Source organism: Hyperolius riggenbachi, chromosome 1 (genome assembly GCF_040937935.1).
Source record: "Hyperolius riggenbachi isolate aHypRig1 chromosome 1, aHypRig1.pri, whole genome shotgun sequence".
NCBI lineage: Eukaryota > Metazoa > Chordata > Amphibia > Anura > Hyperoliidae > Hyperolius > Hyperolius riggenbachi.
In genome coordinates, this window is record NC_090646.1 from 297,488,927 (window position 1) to 297,504,929 (window position 16,003).

General features: G+C 42.8%; 1 protein-coding gene across 1 annotated transcript in view; it reads right to left on the minus strand.

The window, feature by feature from the left end:
• The window catches only part of LOC137508566 (zinc finger protein 414-like), a 96,524-nt gene that overhangs the window by 36,208 nt on the left and 44,313 nt on the right, over positions 1 to 16,003 (minus strand). The window contains exon 5 of the mRNA XM_068233762.1: positions 3,578 to 4,074. Within this exon, the coding sequence (XP_068089863.1) occupies positions 3,578 to 4,074 (497 nt within the window). The remainder of the gene's footprint in view (positions 1 to 3,577; positions 4,075 to 16,003) is intronic.

Below are 16,003 nucleotides of genomic sequence, written 5' to 3' on the forward strand. Positions count from 1 at the left end.
CTTCTTTCCTTTTCTCAATCAGTTTTTTTCACTTTAATCACTACGGTCATGTGATCTATGCATAGGTGGGCAGACCCCTAGCATGTTACTATTCTTAAGGGTCATCTATTCCTAGTTCTGTTCTCCCACCTCCACTCTCTATGTGTCTCTACTCTTAGGACCCGTGTCCCGCTCACTACCCCTTCACCTTTCCCCTTTCCCCTTTCACACTTCACCCTTCCCTTCTTCACCCTTTCCCCTCCCTCCCCATTCAAACCCTAACCTGGGACTGCTTGTTAGATGCTATATATAGCATCTATTTGAGCAGCGATGCCGTTAGCTAATAAGCTTATATTAGGGCAATGGACCCGACTTTCGGCATTGAACAGGGCACACACAGCCTTGTTGGCTTCTAGCCCCCCGAGTGCGACCTTGGCTGCAGGGCAATTCCGCCCTGTAGCCTTTGTTGCTGCACCGGAGGGCGGACTCCATCCAAGACTGCAGCTGTTGTCATGGGGGCTCCATGGTAACCAGTGTGCGTGCTCGCATCCGCCCCCTTGCCCCTGAGTGGCTGCTGATGTTGATGCCGCCTCTCGCGTGACTTGGGGCGGTGCGCGTCGCCATGGTTGCGCTCCCCCGCTCCAGCTATAGTGCGCATCTAGACTGCGCACACTTGCGTGCAGCGCTGTCACTATTACGCACAGTCTGCTCTGACCAATCAATTAGCCCCACGTCATAGGGCGTCCGGGCGGGACCCTACACGAAAGTAGGCTATTTGAATGGCCTCTTCCCTCCAGCTTTTGTGCACGTTAGGCCTCCGAGGAAGAAAGGCTCACCCCAAGCGAAACGGTCGTAAGGCCGTGCACCCACTGGCGCCCACAGTGCCTCCCACACCCAGCAACAAGCACGATAAGTACCACATCTTGTACATGTTTTTCATGGACATTTTTTTCCACTGCTGTACACTTGCTGCTTTCATATTAAACTACAGTGCCAGACATCACTACTGTCTCCTCCCATGTCTTTGATGCCATGTTTCTACTTCCGTCTTGAGCACGTAGTTTTTGCTGGAGTTTGCCCATCTATACAGCTGTCAACACTGTCATCACAACCATTTCTGAGTGCCGGCCTACCTTTCTCCAAGTAATCCCTATTTTAACTTTTTAACTATGTCCATCGTAGTCTAGGGCCGTATTTTTAAGAGAAAACCAGTCAACTTATGATTGAGGATATTGGAGGAAACCAGAGTTCCTAGAGGGGGTCATCTCCTACGAGGCATGGGGTTTATCTTCCATAGGAAAAAAAAAAGCTCCATGTCAGCCACTTAAAATAAAACAGATGTGTAAGTAACAAAAACGTATCTAAAGCTCATGGCTTAACGTGATTCTGAAGAGAAAATACACTTATGAGATAATGAATTGTATGTGTAGTACAGCTATGAAATAGAACATTTAGCAGCAAAGATAGGAGTCTCATATTGTTTCCAGTACAGGAATAGTTAAAGCGATATTGTCACCATAAAAATCAAATTACAGCAGCAACTGGTCTGAGTATATTAAGTGATAAAGATGCTAATCCTGCATTCAAAACTTGCAAAACTTTTTCTACTGTTATGGTTTGTAGTTATCACATACTTTAGCAGCACTGGCTCTAGTGCCAAACAGTGCCAAAGAGTTGAATGCAGGGAGTTCTTTTTATCTATAATATATTCCTCCTCTTCCATTTATTTCCCTGCCTAGCTCCTTATCAGAAACACTGTCTGATTACTTGTGTTTACAAGCAAGGCTGAGGTGACTCAGTGATTAGATGTGTAAATAAAAAAAAACAAATAAAAAAAAAAAAACAACAACAGCGCAGTTGTTGGTATACACCTCAGTGGGAGTGTCTGAAGACTCTGGGAGGAGGGCAGCTAATGAATACACAATGAGCAAGAGAAGGGAGGGGGAAAACAAGAGTAAGGGAGGATATGATGTCAGCATTAGCTTGGTAAGATGGCCACTGCCTAAAGTAGGATTTTCTGCTCTTCCTTTATAAAATTCACAGGAATCATTACGTGGATAGCACAATACATCTGTTATGTAAGTAGAAGTAGTATTTATCTACTTATATATGTGTTTTTTATTTCTAGGTTAGCATGGGTGTCGCTTGTTCTTTAAAGAGGAACTGTCGTGAAAATCTTAAAATTTAACACATACAAATAAGAAGTACTCCCAGAGTTAAATGAGCCATAAATTACTTTTCTCCTATGTTGCTGTTGCAATGTCAGATTTCTACTACTTACTGTAAGTGACAGCAACATAGGAGAAAAGTAATTTATGGCTCATTTTACTCTGGGAAAAATGTACACGTTTTGAATTTTAAGATTTTCGCGATAGTTCCTCTTTAAGAAACTTTGGTTATCTATGCAAAAGAGCTTGTCTGAGCTCTCCAACCCAACTTGGTTCAAAAAGACAGCTGTTTTCTGAAGCATTTATGCATCAAACAGTGAAAGAAAAATCTTTAGATAAGGTTTTACTGCAGGTAAGTTCAAAGGGTCATTAGCTCTGCTCTGTTTCATAGTTTAATATTTGCAGTTTTTTATGATTGTCTAAAAAATACAGAGTGTGTTATGTAAACTGCAAATATTAAAAAAAAATAAAAAAATAATTAAAAAAAAACCCCTTTAAAAGTGTGTACTCTGGTTCTTTGATTTCATACTATTTGTTCGAGTTAAGGGTCAGTACTTGATACAATTCTGTTCAATGTACTTATTAATGATTTAGCAGATGGAATACAGAGCAATGTAGCCAATTTTGCAGATACAAAATTATGCAGAATTATCAACACTAAGACGGATAGTGACAGATTACAACAGAATCTTGACAAAATCGCCATATGGGCAGGCACAAGGCAAATGAAATTTAAAGGGAACCTAAATTGAGAAGGATATGGATTTTCCCTTTTAAAATAGTACCAGTTGCCTGACTCTCCTGCTGATCCTGTGTCTCTATTACTTTTAGCCACAGCCCCTCAACAAGCATGCACATCAGGTGCTCTGACTGAAGTCAGACTGGATTAGCTGCATGCATATTTCAGGCATGTGATTCAGCCACTACTGCCCCAAAGAGATTAGCAGGAATGCCAGGCAACTGGTATTGTTTATAAGGAAACATCCATATCCCTCTCAGTTAAGGTTCCCTTTAATGTTGATAAATGTAAAGTCATGCACCTTGGACGTACCGATGGTAGATCACCATATAAAATAAATGGCATACAGCTGAGACTAACTAACTAACTAACTAACTAACTACCCAACCAACCAACCAACCACCTAACCGTGTACTAAACAAGCTAACTGAGAAAAACAGGATGTTATCAAGTTTTTTTTCACACCATTGCATAGCAAATGTATCTGATTAGTACTGCATTAGTAAATACTACTGGCCATTACAGATTTGAGTTCTGTAAACTACTTGGGGGGGGGGGGGGGGGGGGGGAGGGGAGGGGGGGGTTGGTTGCAATTAAATAGATGAATTGTCCAAAGTGTTTTTTTTTTTGTTTTGTTTTTTGTGAGGATACCATGCTTTGCAATATACATTTAATCTTTTGACAATCTTACCTTGGGTTTTTTTCCACATGGCATTGGAGACAGGCATTCCTGTGTTCCCAAGGAATGGCCTAAGCCTTTGGGAGGCTGCACCTTGAGGTAAAGAGTAACTTGACTGGTTAAGGAAAGAAAGGTAGGATCCAGCAGCAGATGAACGAGGAGGACTTGGAAGACGATTTGCAAACAAAGAAGGGTCAAGCATTGGAAATGGATTAGAAGTCTGAGCGACCAATTTGCTCATTGAAGGCAGATGTCCACCAAGGAAAGGGGAAGATGAAACTGTGGCAGTGGATTTTGAAGAATCTTCAGTGACTGGTAGAGAAGTGGCCTTCTTAATGCATTGAATAACGCTAGTGGGACGACTCGCAGCTGGCCCCTGCTTAGTATCAGCTGTAGGAGGCAAGGGTGTGATGCTTTCAGGCGTTGAACGTGAAGGGTTGTCTGAACATACATGGAGGTGCTTAAATAGGGAGCGGTGTGTGCGAAAAGGCTGCATACAATTCTCACATCTATAGAAGAGGAAATGATAAAACGGTTATACTTATTTTCACCAAGAAGTTTTATATCAGGATGATACCATTTATTGGCTAACTAAAAATGAATAAAAATAAGCAAGCTTTCGGCCTTGCAGCCTTCGTCTGGCTTCTATCCTGTTAGTTTGCAAACTGGTGGTACAGACAGCTTATATACATGCAACATCAAAAGGGAAAACAGATATTTTTTCAAGCATAAATACATGTCATTAAGATGCCTTAATTCACACAGACCATCGACCTGGGGTTAGAGGTTGTAAGCTAAGATCAGGATCCTTGTTTACTCCCTGCTCACATACCTGGGAGTTGGACTGACACAGAGGTATCGTAAATTCTTAGTTCACAAGTTCAGCTATAATGGCTGAGAAAAGTTCAAATATCATCATTCTCATACCAATATAGAAAGTTGTTGTCCTTATTCAAACCGTTCTGCACAGCTTTGAACCAATTTATAAATTTTGTTTCTGCTATTAAACGATCATTTGACGTTTTGAAGCCACCCTTCAGGGCAGTGACACGAAGATCATCCATGCTGTGTCCGTTGGACCGAAAGTGTGTAGCAACTGGGAGTCCAGATTTGGTATCTTTAATAGTGTGCCTGTGTCCATTCATATGTTTGCGCAGAGTTTGTCCAGTTTCTCCCACGTACATAACATTGGGGCATTTAGCACACATGATCAGATATACCAGATTGGTGGAACCACAGGAAAATGTACCTAGTACTCTGTACTCCTGTTGTGAACCTGGTATCGTTACCCTGTCAGTGGAGTAAATGTGTCTGCAGGTTATTTTCACCAATAATCTGTGCTTTTTAAGGTAGATCAGATTTCAAATACTATTGAACTAAATGGCTTGTACACTTAGGTGTTCAGTGTGTTTTGTGCCAAATTTCATTGTACTGCTGAAACAAAATTTTAGAATGTTCCAGCCTCCATAGATTACCAAGACTTTCCATTGGCCACTAAATCTGCGTGTATGAGTACACCGCCGGGCAGTTGGGCGCAGTGGAGCTGAATGATAGCTCACCCTCCTGCCCCTAAAATACACATCGGTGTTACATTTTATTTCCCCTCCAAATCAAAGAAACTGGAGGGGGGGGGGGGAGGCGGTAATTTAAGGTTCAACACACTATACAGAGCTCAGTGTGTGCCCCGATGCCCTGCTTCAACTGATCCTCCCATTATTCCACATTTTATGAGCTATTCCTCAGTTTCATGGCAATGGTTAAATATTCAACCCTTAACTATTTTAGAGATAAGATAGAGAGACACTGGGGCCCATATGTAATTCACTTTTTAGGCTAGTTCAAAGCTCTGCACTTAGAGAGCGCTGATAGCTCGCAATCGCATTTGGCTCCGCGATCACGATTTGTGCTCGTTATTCCTGTTCAATAGAAACGCTGCATGCAGCACGTTTGCGATTGATCGGAATTGCTAATGCTGCAGTGTGACTGTATCCATAGGGATACATTAGCAGCAGCGCTTTGCTGATCGCCAGTGATCAGCAAATCGCTAAAGAATCGCCGAGTGTGAACCAGCCCTTTCTCCTGAGTTTTCTCCTCGGTGATATTTTTACACCTTTTCATAAAAGCCCTTTAACTGCCTAATAACTGCTCAACGCCAATTGGCGTGAGCAGCGTGGCAGCCCCAGGACCACTCCATGCCAATTGGTGTGAAGTGCTGGGGGCGTAGATTGCAAGGAATTGCGCGCACCGATGCAAGTGAAACAGGATTGAAGCCTGACGAAGGCTCAGTGTTCTCCCCAGAGCCTTTCAGCTGGGTGGAGCGCCCACCTGACCCTGCCCTCCCGCCCGGCTGCCGTTTGCCCTGGTGTGTAGCAGAGTTCGGCTTCTTCCTCCTCTTGAATCATTACAGCAGCAGCGGCTGTGCACTGTGCAGCCAACTCGCTGTTATTCAGGGAGATATCTCCGCCCTCTTCCCCAGCTCCCTTCGTAGTGTAGAGGGGCGGGGAAAGGTCCTGTGAAGTTGCACACACAGGACAGATAAACTACCGCGGGACGCCTGGCTCTATTCATGATTCCGGCAAGTCTCCTGTCATAACGGGGGAGGGGGGCTGTCTCGCAGCCACTGCTGTGGTAAATTCCTTTTATATGCAGACAGTATTAGCTTCAGTTGTACTGTCCTCACTAATGCACATAGAAGATTTCTGCTGAGAGATTATAACAAAGATGGCATTACTGACCTTATTTCTAGAAAATAAAAAAAAGCAGTTTAGCTGTAATTTTATCTAAACTTGGAAATACGTGTAGTTATTAGTAGTTATTGCAGTCTAAACTTCAGAGCACTTTATTCAGCAGGTGTGTGTGTGTGTGTGTGTGTGTGTGTGTGTGTGTGTGTGTGTGTGTGTGTCTGTGAGGTGAGTGTGTGTCTGTGAGGTGAGTGTGTGTGTGTGCATATATGTGTGTGTGTGTGTGTGTGCGCGCATATATTTGTGCATATATTGCGTGTGTGCGCGTATATTGCGTGTGTGCGCGTATATTGCGTGTGTGTATGTGTGCATATATTGCGTGTGTATGTGCATATATTGCGTGTGTGTGTGCGTTTTATCCTGGGCTGCCCCCACCCATCCAGTTGTACCTAGAATATTCCCTAACCCCCCACCCCACCCCCGATACCCAGTGTGATTCCGCACCCAGTTTGACCCTCCCCACCCGGCTACTTTTTCGTGCCACCCGGCTGAAAAAATATTCTGGGGAGAACACTGGACTGTAAAGGTAACCTGAACTGAGACTAAATGTATAAACTACACACACCAGCTTGTGTAGTAAAGGGTGCTTATACTTACCTGTCTATAGGTTTTGGTTGGGGTCTCCTTTGTTGCGCAGCTTCAACCTCCATTCATGGCTGCATCTCGCACCAGTTGCACTGGGTTTGGATGGACCCAGGAACTGAGGTTAGTGCGGTGCAATGGAAGGGTCCCCCAACCAAACCAATGGACAAGTATAAGCCCTTGTACTACACAGGCTGGTGTGTTTAGAGTACAAATTCTCAGTTCAGGTTTTCTTTTTTTTTTTTTCATCAATAAAGTTTTTATTGAACACATTGCAGATATACATATACGGCTAATATATATAACAGCATAGATTGTTAATTAGACAGTAAAATAATCTCCAGTTTGGGTGTAGTACATTGGAATTTACACAACCTTATAGGTATCCAACGACATCTCCTTTCATATAAGTCTCTGACGTCATCAGTTGGCCGAGATCACAGATAAAGGTTATACGGACTGTCTTTCGCATATTCATCGTAGCAGCTTGATTATTACAGAAATTATAATATATATTAAACAAGTTCACCTGAAATACCATTGCTGCTAGTCCCAAAGGAGGTAGAATACTAATAATAGTGCTCATGGACCAGTCTCAACTTATCTCCACTAACTATAACTATGACTATAGCTATGGCTATGACTATTCCTATAGCTATTCCTAAAACTATAACTATTCTCCTCTCTCTTGTGGTATGTGGCAATCCGATGATTGAAATTAAAATTAAAGGTGGTCCCCTGTCACGTGGGTGTAGTCTGGCCAGTGGAGCGGGTCAGATGCACATGGTGTGGTTTGTGGGTATAGAGTTGTTCGGATGTTACCATGTTGTGGGGATAGAGTAATGTTCTGTATTTATACCTAGCCTACTTCTGATCAGAAGTTCCATATTTAAGTTGAGTTTAGTATTGTTTAGAAGATGGGCTGAGGATATCTCTTCAGTTGATTTCCAATTTAAGAGGATTAAGTGTTGGGCACTGAATATAAGGTGACATATAAGGTATCTGTGTTTCTCAGGTAGCTCACTGACTCCTATGAAGAGTAAAGCTAGTTTCGGAGTGAGTGTAAATCTATGCCAGATAGTTCGTCTAACTAAAGCTTCTACGTTGGACCAAAGGCGAGTTACTATAGGGCAGTCCCATAGCATATGTTTATATGTACCAATATCGGCTTTGCATTTCCAGCACAGGTGGGAGGAGTCAGATGAGAAAGCGGCTATTTGTCTGGGGGTCAAATGCCATCTAAATAAGATTTTTCTTGAGGTTTCCCAGTGTGTATTACATTTGGAAATGAACAGTGTGGTCCTATTAGCTAGGAGTAGTTGTTCAGTAGTTATGTTGCTACCCAGGTCTAGTGCCCAAACAGCAGAGTAGCGTTGTAGCGGGGAGGTTTGTGCTGTGTTCAATGTTTTATACCAAACAGCCATGCTGCTTTTAGTAAGGCCCTTACTGTTTAACATGGTGGCTATTTTGGCTTGTAGACGTGGGGTAGTTAGGCCTTTTGTTTTGACCAAATGAAAAATTCTATGATATGTAAATAGTTGGGAGTAGGGCAAGGAAAACTGTTTGGTGAGTGTGAGGAAGGATTTGAGGTGGTTATTATCGAAGAGATTGTGTAGATGGACTATTCCTGCTTTTTCCCACATCTTAAGATCTAAAACCTGTGTGAAGTGTTCAAGAACTGAGACTGAGGTATTAATAGTGATTGATTCTCCCGGGGGGGGGGGGGGGTTTACAAAGTGTTCCCAAGCTTTGAGTGCAGCTTGTATAGTTGGGTAAGAGGAAGGTGGAGTTTTTGCTCCCATTAGAATGCTAGTTAAGAGAGGTCTGAATGCCCTGTTTAGTACATGGGATTCAAAGATCACCCAGGGTTTCAGCGACGTCGGGGCCCACCAGTGTCTTATGGTGTCCAGGAGTGAGGCCCTGTGGTACAACTCTAGGTTGGGGAGACCCATCCCTCCTACTGTCTTTGCTATGGTCATTACCTGGAATGAGGTGCGGATTTTCTTCCCTTTCCATATAAAAGTGTTGACACATTTCCTTATATCAGTAAACCAGGATTTGGGGATCAGTACATGTACCGTGCGGAAGACATAAAGTATCTTGGGTAAGAGAAATTGCTTAAAGGCTGCGATCCGTCCTGACCAGGACAACCAAAGGTTGGACATAGCTGAGCATTCTTTCCGTATAGCCTCCAGTAGAGGTACATAGTTTAGTTTAAACAAATTAGTTGCTTGTCTGGCTAGTTGTATGCCCAAATAAGTTACCGCTTCATCCGCCCAAGGGAACGAGAATGACTTTAAGAGGGACGTTTTTAACTGCTGGGAAATATTTAGGCCCAATACAAAGGATTTTGTTTGATTAAGTTTGTATAGCGAGGCCGCGGAGAAACTCTGGAGGTCTTGTAGAAGGGCAGGTAGGGACGAGGTTGGATTTGATACAATTAAAGCAACGTCGTCTGCGAACATGCTGATTACATGTTTGAGGCCCCCCTGTTCTATGCCTGAAATAGCTGGGTTGGATCTAATTTTCTGGGCAATTGTTTCCATTAGTAAAACAAATAATATCGGGGATAGTGGGCAGCCCTGTCTTGTTCCATTAGTTATGGTGAAGGATTTGGAGATAAAGCCTGCTGCATTGACTCGGGTGGATGGAGCGGTATAGAGAGCCATTATTGCTGACTTAACAGTTCCCGCGAAACCAAATTTGTCTAACGTGGCTTTGAGAAAGCGCCAGTGAACTCTGTCGAACGCCTTCTCCGCATCTAGTGTCAGTAGCAATGAAGGCGTCCGACAGAGCTCAATGTGTCTCAATATATTCAACATGCGCCTAGTAGCGTCGGAAGCCAGACGACCCCTAGTGAAACCCACCTGGTCCTGCAGTGTCGGGGTGATTTCCATGAGCCTATTGGCTATTAGTTTCGCGTATAATTTAACGTCCGAATTCAATAGGGAAATGGGTCTATAGTTAGATGTAATCGTAGGATCCTTCCCTTGTTTGGGAATCACAGTGATCGTGGCTTCCAAATATTCTGCAGGGATTAAGCCAGTATGGGCAAACTCATGGAAAAGGTCTACCAGAAGAGGGGAGATGATATGATTCATAGCCAAGAAAAACTCTCCGCTAAACCCATCAGGCCCTGGAGCCTTATTTCGTTTCAAGGACCTAATTGTTTTGGTAATTTCCTCCATAGCAAATGGTTGATTTAACCGGTCTAGTTGAGATGTGTTTAACGATGGTAGTTTAATGGAGTCCAAAAAGGAGGTAATAGTTTCATCTGTGGGCTGGGGGGTATTAATATCATCTTTAAGGTTGTATAGTTTGGAGTAGTAATCACAGAAGAGATCCGCTATCTGCTTGGGATTATAAACCATCTGTTTCGTTGTTGGGTGCAGTAGCGAATGTATTTTGGCTTTGACTTGTTTATGCTTTATGTATTTAGCTAGGTGGGCCCCGGCTTTGTTGCCTTGAAAGTATGAATTAAGTTTGGCTTTATGAATATTAAACTTGTATTTAGTCTGCAACAACACCTGCAGGTCGTGTCGTGATTGAAAGAGCTGTCTTTCTATCTGGCAGGATGGGTTCTGCTTGTGTAGTCTTTCCTGGCTTCGAATCAGGTCGAGTAACTTGGTAATTTTGTAGAGTCTCTCCCTCTTCTGGATCGCGCCCTGCCTAATCAAAATGCCTCACGTGAAGGCTTTGTATGCTGCCCATATTGTTGAGGATTTCAACGTGGGGTTGCGGTTGGTGTCTATAAATTCTTGGCTCATTTTGGACAAACTGTCTAAGAATTCCGGGTTGGAGATGAGAGATGCATTAAATCTCCACATGAAGGGCTTCGGTGTTGTTAGGTTGTCTCTTAACTCAATATGGATAGGGGCATGGTCTGTCCATAGCATATTACCAATTGATGAGTCTATTACTGATTGTAGTAGGAGCTTATCTGTAACAAATAGATCTATTCTCGTATGAGTTTTATGAACGTTCGAGATGTATAATCGCGCTCTGAGGCGTGTAATATTCGCCACGGATCGTAAAGATCGTTCCAATTCATTAACTTGTCGATAGTTTGTTGGGGGGATTTATGTGAGTGATCTATTGTAGCTGGGCAGGCGTTGAAGTCTCCTCCCAGTAGTAACCGGCCTGTTTGGCAGGCTTTGGTGCATAATTTTTGCAAGAATGCTTTTTGGCCAGCGTTTGGCGCATATAGTGCGACTAAAGTAATAGACTCATCGTTGACATGACCAGCAAAAATGACGTATCTACCGTTGGGGTCAGTGATTACTGTATCTGGGGTGACCTTTAGATCTCGATGGAAAGCCATCATAACTCCTCTTTTTTTTTGTAAATTAGCTATGGTAAATGAGGGGGAAGTTAATGTTGGTACAAAGATGGGTATCTTTCCCAAGAAGGTGTGTCTCCTGTATAAAGAGGATCTGGGATTTTTGCGTCTTGGCCTCATTCCACAGGAGGTGGCGTCTATAAGGAGTATTCAGTCCCCGAACATTTAATGACAGGATTTTTAGTGGCATATCTTCAAGAAAAGGAAAGCTAACAATCTCTGGCTGACATACACCCACTTATATAGCATATTTCGCATATTTGACCACCTATACATCAACATACAAAATTTGAGAGGAGAGATAGTAAACGAGTAAACCTTAATACAACAACATAAACTCTTAATAGAACCGGAGGGAGAATCCCTCATGATGCGGGTGCATCAGAACCTTAACGGTAGTGTGACACTGTTCTCTGTCCACTATCGGTGTAGGGGGGTAAAGGGAGCAAAAAGCGCTCAATTTTTGCATGACAGCAGAAGTATACACCGCGCACCCATGTGCCAGGGGGATATGGAAGTCAGCGCAAAGATTGTTTGTTCCAGTCAGGTAATACCTTTGCGGATCTAGGAGGTGGTCTGTATGGAGGGTTAACCTGTTGGACTTGTATATGCAACTGCTTGAAGAGGGTCAGACCAGCTTCGGTGTCCGCGATTACGTATTTCTTATTTTTGTACGAAAATCTCAACTTTGTAGGGAAGCCCCAGTTATACGGGATCTGAAGCTGCTGAAGGGCTTTTGTAAACGGCTGTAGATCTTTCCTGAGTTTCAGCGTGGCAGCAGAGAGATCTGCATAAATCTGAATGTTCTTATATTGCTCTGGCAGAGAAGCTTCCTTCCTTGTTGCTTGCACTATGCCTTCTTTAACATGGTAGAACATAAAGCGTGCAATTACATCCCTGGGTACAGAGTCCGCCAGGAAAGGTGGTTTGGGGAGACGGTGCGCCCTGTCTATGGTTAACTCGATCTCTGACGTGCCTGGCATGAGGGCTTTAGTTAGGTTGTGTAAGAAGTGCTTTAGCTCATGCTCTTGCACTTGCTCTGGGATGCCTCTGAACTTCAAATTGTTCCGGCGGTTCCTATCCTCTAGATCAGCGGACTTTGCCTTTAACCATCTAATATCTTCTGTAGAGGCTGTAGCTGTGTCCACCATAACATTAAATTCTTTCACCACCTCGCTCACCTTCTCCTCTACTGTATTTATTCTATTGCCCAAGGCTGCTATCTCTGTATGAATTCCTGCGTTTTGTGATGATATTTCTGCCAATAAAGAGGAGCGGAATGATAAAAGAATGTCTTTTATAAAGGTTTGTGTGGCGTTAGTGTCAGTGGCAGGAAAGGCCTCTATGGAGAGTAACATGCTGTCTGGGTGTGCTGCCATGAGGTTCTGGCTGCTTACCGAGGCCCTGGAGTCCATCCTCGGTCTGGATTTGGCTGGGCTGCCTGTGGGTGAAGTGTTGCCGTTCTGCTGTGGGCACTCGTCCTGCTCAGGCTGCTGTGTGTTTTCTTAACCGCGCGAGGAAACTGCCTGTGTTAGGGCGGCGTCTCCTGCTAGCGCGGCGCCATCTTGGGCCTGTTCTGTCCGCCTAGACCGAAAGAAGTCCGTCAATTTGCGGGGGGCTGGCGGGCCCCGCTTCCTCTTTTTCGAGACATCTGTCTCTAGCGGCATCTCCTCCACACTCTGCATGTCTTCCCCGGCTGGGTTGGAGTCGCTGTGAGCCACTAGGTCTGCCGTCCTGCGGGAGCCTCTCTACAGCGCGTCCGTTCCTTCCACAGCGGAAGCCACGTCCATCCAGTTCAGGTTTTCTTTACAGCACTATTAAAGTGTAACTGCCGGGCATGAAATCAAAAATCAATTCTTTATTTGTATCGGTTAAACATGTAATAAGGATGCTAATCAGGCAATCCAAAAATTAAAATCTCTATTACTTTTTTTGTTTATAAATGATCATTCCCCAGTTTACCTGACTCTTATTTGGTACGTTGCCGCAAAAAGGAAGTTGCAGGGCATGCTGGGTTGTCCTTTTTGGCCTCTGTACATTAGTTAAGTCTGAGGGGAAATGAAGCCAAAAAAGACAACCCAGCATGCCCTGAAACTTCCTTTGTACAGCAACGCACCAAATAAGAGTCAGGTAAACTGGGGAATGATCATTTATAAAACAAGAAAAGTAATAGAGATTTTAACTTTTGGATTGCCTGGTTGGCATCCTTATTACTTGTTTACCAGATAAAAATAAAGAATTGATTTTTTTATTTTATGCCCGACAGTTACACTTTAAAGGAATACTATCAACCCACTTTTTTTTTTTTCAATTGACACAGGAATTGTTTGGGAAGTGCTGCTAAGTACTGGTGTATACATTTTAGTAGCAACTTTTGTTTACTGTTAGCAAAATACTTTCAAGTTTTACTGACGCGGCTGACTGAGCCATGAGGAGAGGGGAAATCCCCCTCACACTTTATCAGTTAACTTTATGGCGTCAATTCACCAGAGAGGATTTACTAAGAGAAAAAAGGTAGGTAGTTTATCTCATGAGGTATTTTAACACTCTGGAGTCAATTCACCAGTGTGAGAGGACAGAGAGAAAAGTATTCGATAGCAGGGGATAATGGAGAGATATGCATGAGGAAAGTGTGAGAAAGCAGAGTTAGGTAATCGGTATAAATGATTTACATGGGATACTTTTCCTCTCTGTAAGCTTGAAAGTGAAGCATTGTGGGTAGGAGGCGGAGTTTTACCACTACCTGACCAGAGTATTCCAGCCTTTTACTGCCGGCTCATATTATAAATCATATCACGAGTGAGTCTGAACTTCTTCACCACCTCTGTAAAATTATTAAGAACTGTTCTCTCACGAAAAATACGAGGGCGATTAAACAGACCCTCCTCCTGCGCCTTCGTCTCCTCATAATAGAAGCAAGCTCTAAGGCCTAGTGCACACTAGAGCGGTTCTGCTGCGGTTTGCGATCCGCTTGCGGGTGCGGATCCGCTAGGGTAATGTATTTCAATAGGCTGGTGCACACCAGAGCGGGAGGCGTTTTGCAGAAACGCATACTCCCGGGCTGCTGCAGATTTTGAATTGCGGATGCGTTTCTGCCTCAATGTTAAGTATAGGAAAAAAAACACAAACCGCTCTGAAAAACGGCACTTCAGAGCGGTTTGCCAGGCGTTTTTGTTACAGTAGCTGTTCAGTAACAGCTTTACTGTAACAATACATGAAATCTACTACACCAAAAACGCTTCACAAAACCACAAAATGCTAGCTGAAACGCTACAGAAAAAGAAGAAAAAGTGTTTCAAAATCTGCTAGCGGTTTTTGGTGTGCACCAGGCCTAACAGAGTAAGCTCAAAAGGCTCTATCTTCCACAGCAGCAGCTGCTGTGTGAAAACCACGATATCTCCAGGTTCATTCAGGGGATAAAGAGATGAAAAAATAACGAATGGCCACACGCCCTTTCTTCCCTGGTGAATTGTGATTTGGAGAAAAACTAACTACTAACTATCACTTATTTATCTCATACTTATCTCACATTTATCTCTTGCATTTCTCTCTGTCGATATTTTCCCCTATACTTCTGGAGAATTGCTATTTGGAGATATCACAGGAGGTAAATTACCTCCCAAGAGATAAATAGGTTAGTAACCTCTGGTGAATTGACGCCTATGTGTAGCTCTGTGTGTGACAGAGTGAGACAGGACACAGTAGCTGCAGCTGTTGGGAGCTCTGTTTCTGACTGAAGTGTCTGAAGAGAACAGAGGAAATGTAACTAATTCGCACAGTTTTTTTTCATATTGTTTTTTGCTTTCAGAGTTTGATATGTTTGATATTTGCTTTCTGTAGTCTGATATGTAACTCTGGCTGTGCATTGAAGCAGACACCCCTTCTGCAATTGATTTGTCCCAGTATAGCTAAATCCTACCCTCAATAAAATTACAGCTTTTGCCTCTGATATTTAACATGAAAAGTAGGAAAATGTTTACACAGCTACTTAGACATTATTTGCACAATGTCCTTTTAGAACACTTGGGTATCGATAGTATTCCTTTAGGCTCAGGTTTATTTAACTGCATGACCATCTACTTTAACCACTTAAGGACTGCAGTCTTAAAACACCTTAAGGACCAGACACTTTTTTTTCATTCAGACCACAGCAGCTTTAACGGTTTATTGCTCGGTCATACAACCTACCACCGAAAAGCATTTTACCTCCTTTTCTTGTCACTAATACAGCTTTCTTTTGGTGCAAGTTGATTGCTGCTGTAATTATATTCATCAAATAAAGACATGAATTTTGTCAAAAAAAAAGTTTTTTTTTTTAACTTTCTGTGCTGGCATTTTTCAAATAAAGTAACATTTCTATATCAATTTTTGTCCAAATATATTGTGCTACATGTCTGATTAAAAAAAAATCCAATAAGTGTATATTTATTGGTTTGGGTAAAAGTTATAGCGTTTACAAACTATGGTGCAGAAAGTGAATTTTCCCATTTTGAAGCATCTCTGACTTTTCTGAGCACCTGTCATGTTTCATGAGGTGCTAGAATTCCAGGATAGTATAAATACCCCCCAAATGACCCCATTTTGGAAAGAAGACATCCCAAAGTATTCACTAAGAGGCATGGTGAGTTCATAGAAGATTTTATTTTTTGTCACAAGTTAGCGGAAAATGACACTGACAAAAAAAATAAAAATAAAAGTTTCCATTTCTGCTAACTTGTGACAAAAAAAAAATTAAATCTACCACTGACTCACCATGCCCCTCTCTGGATACTTTGG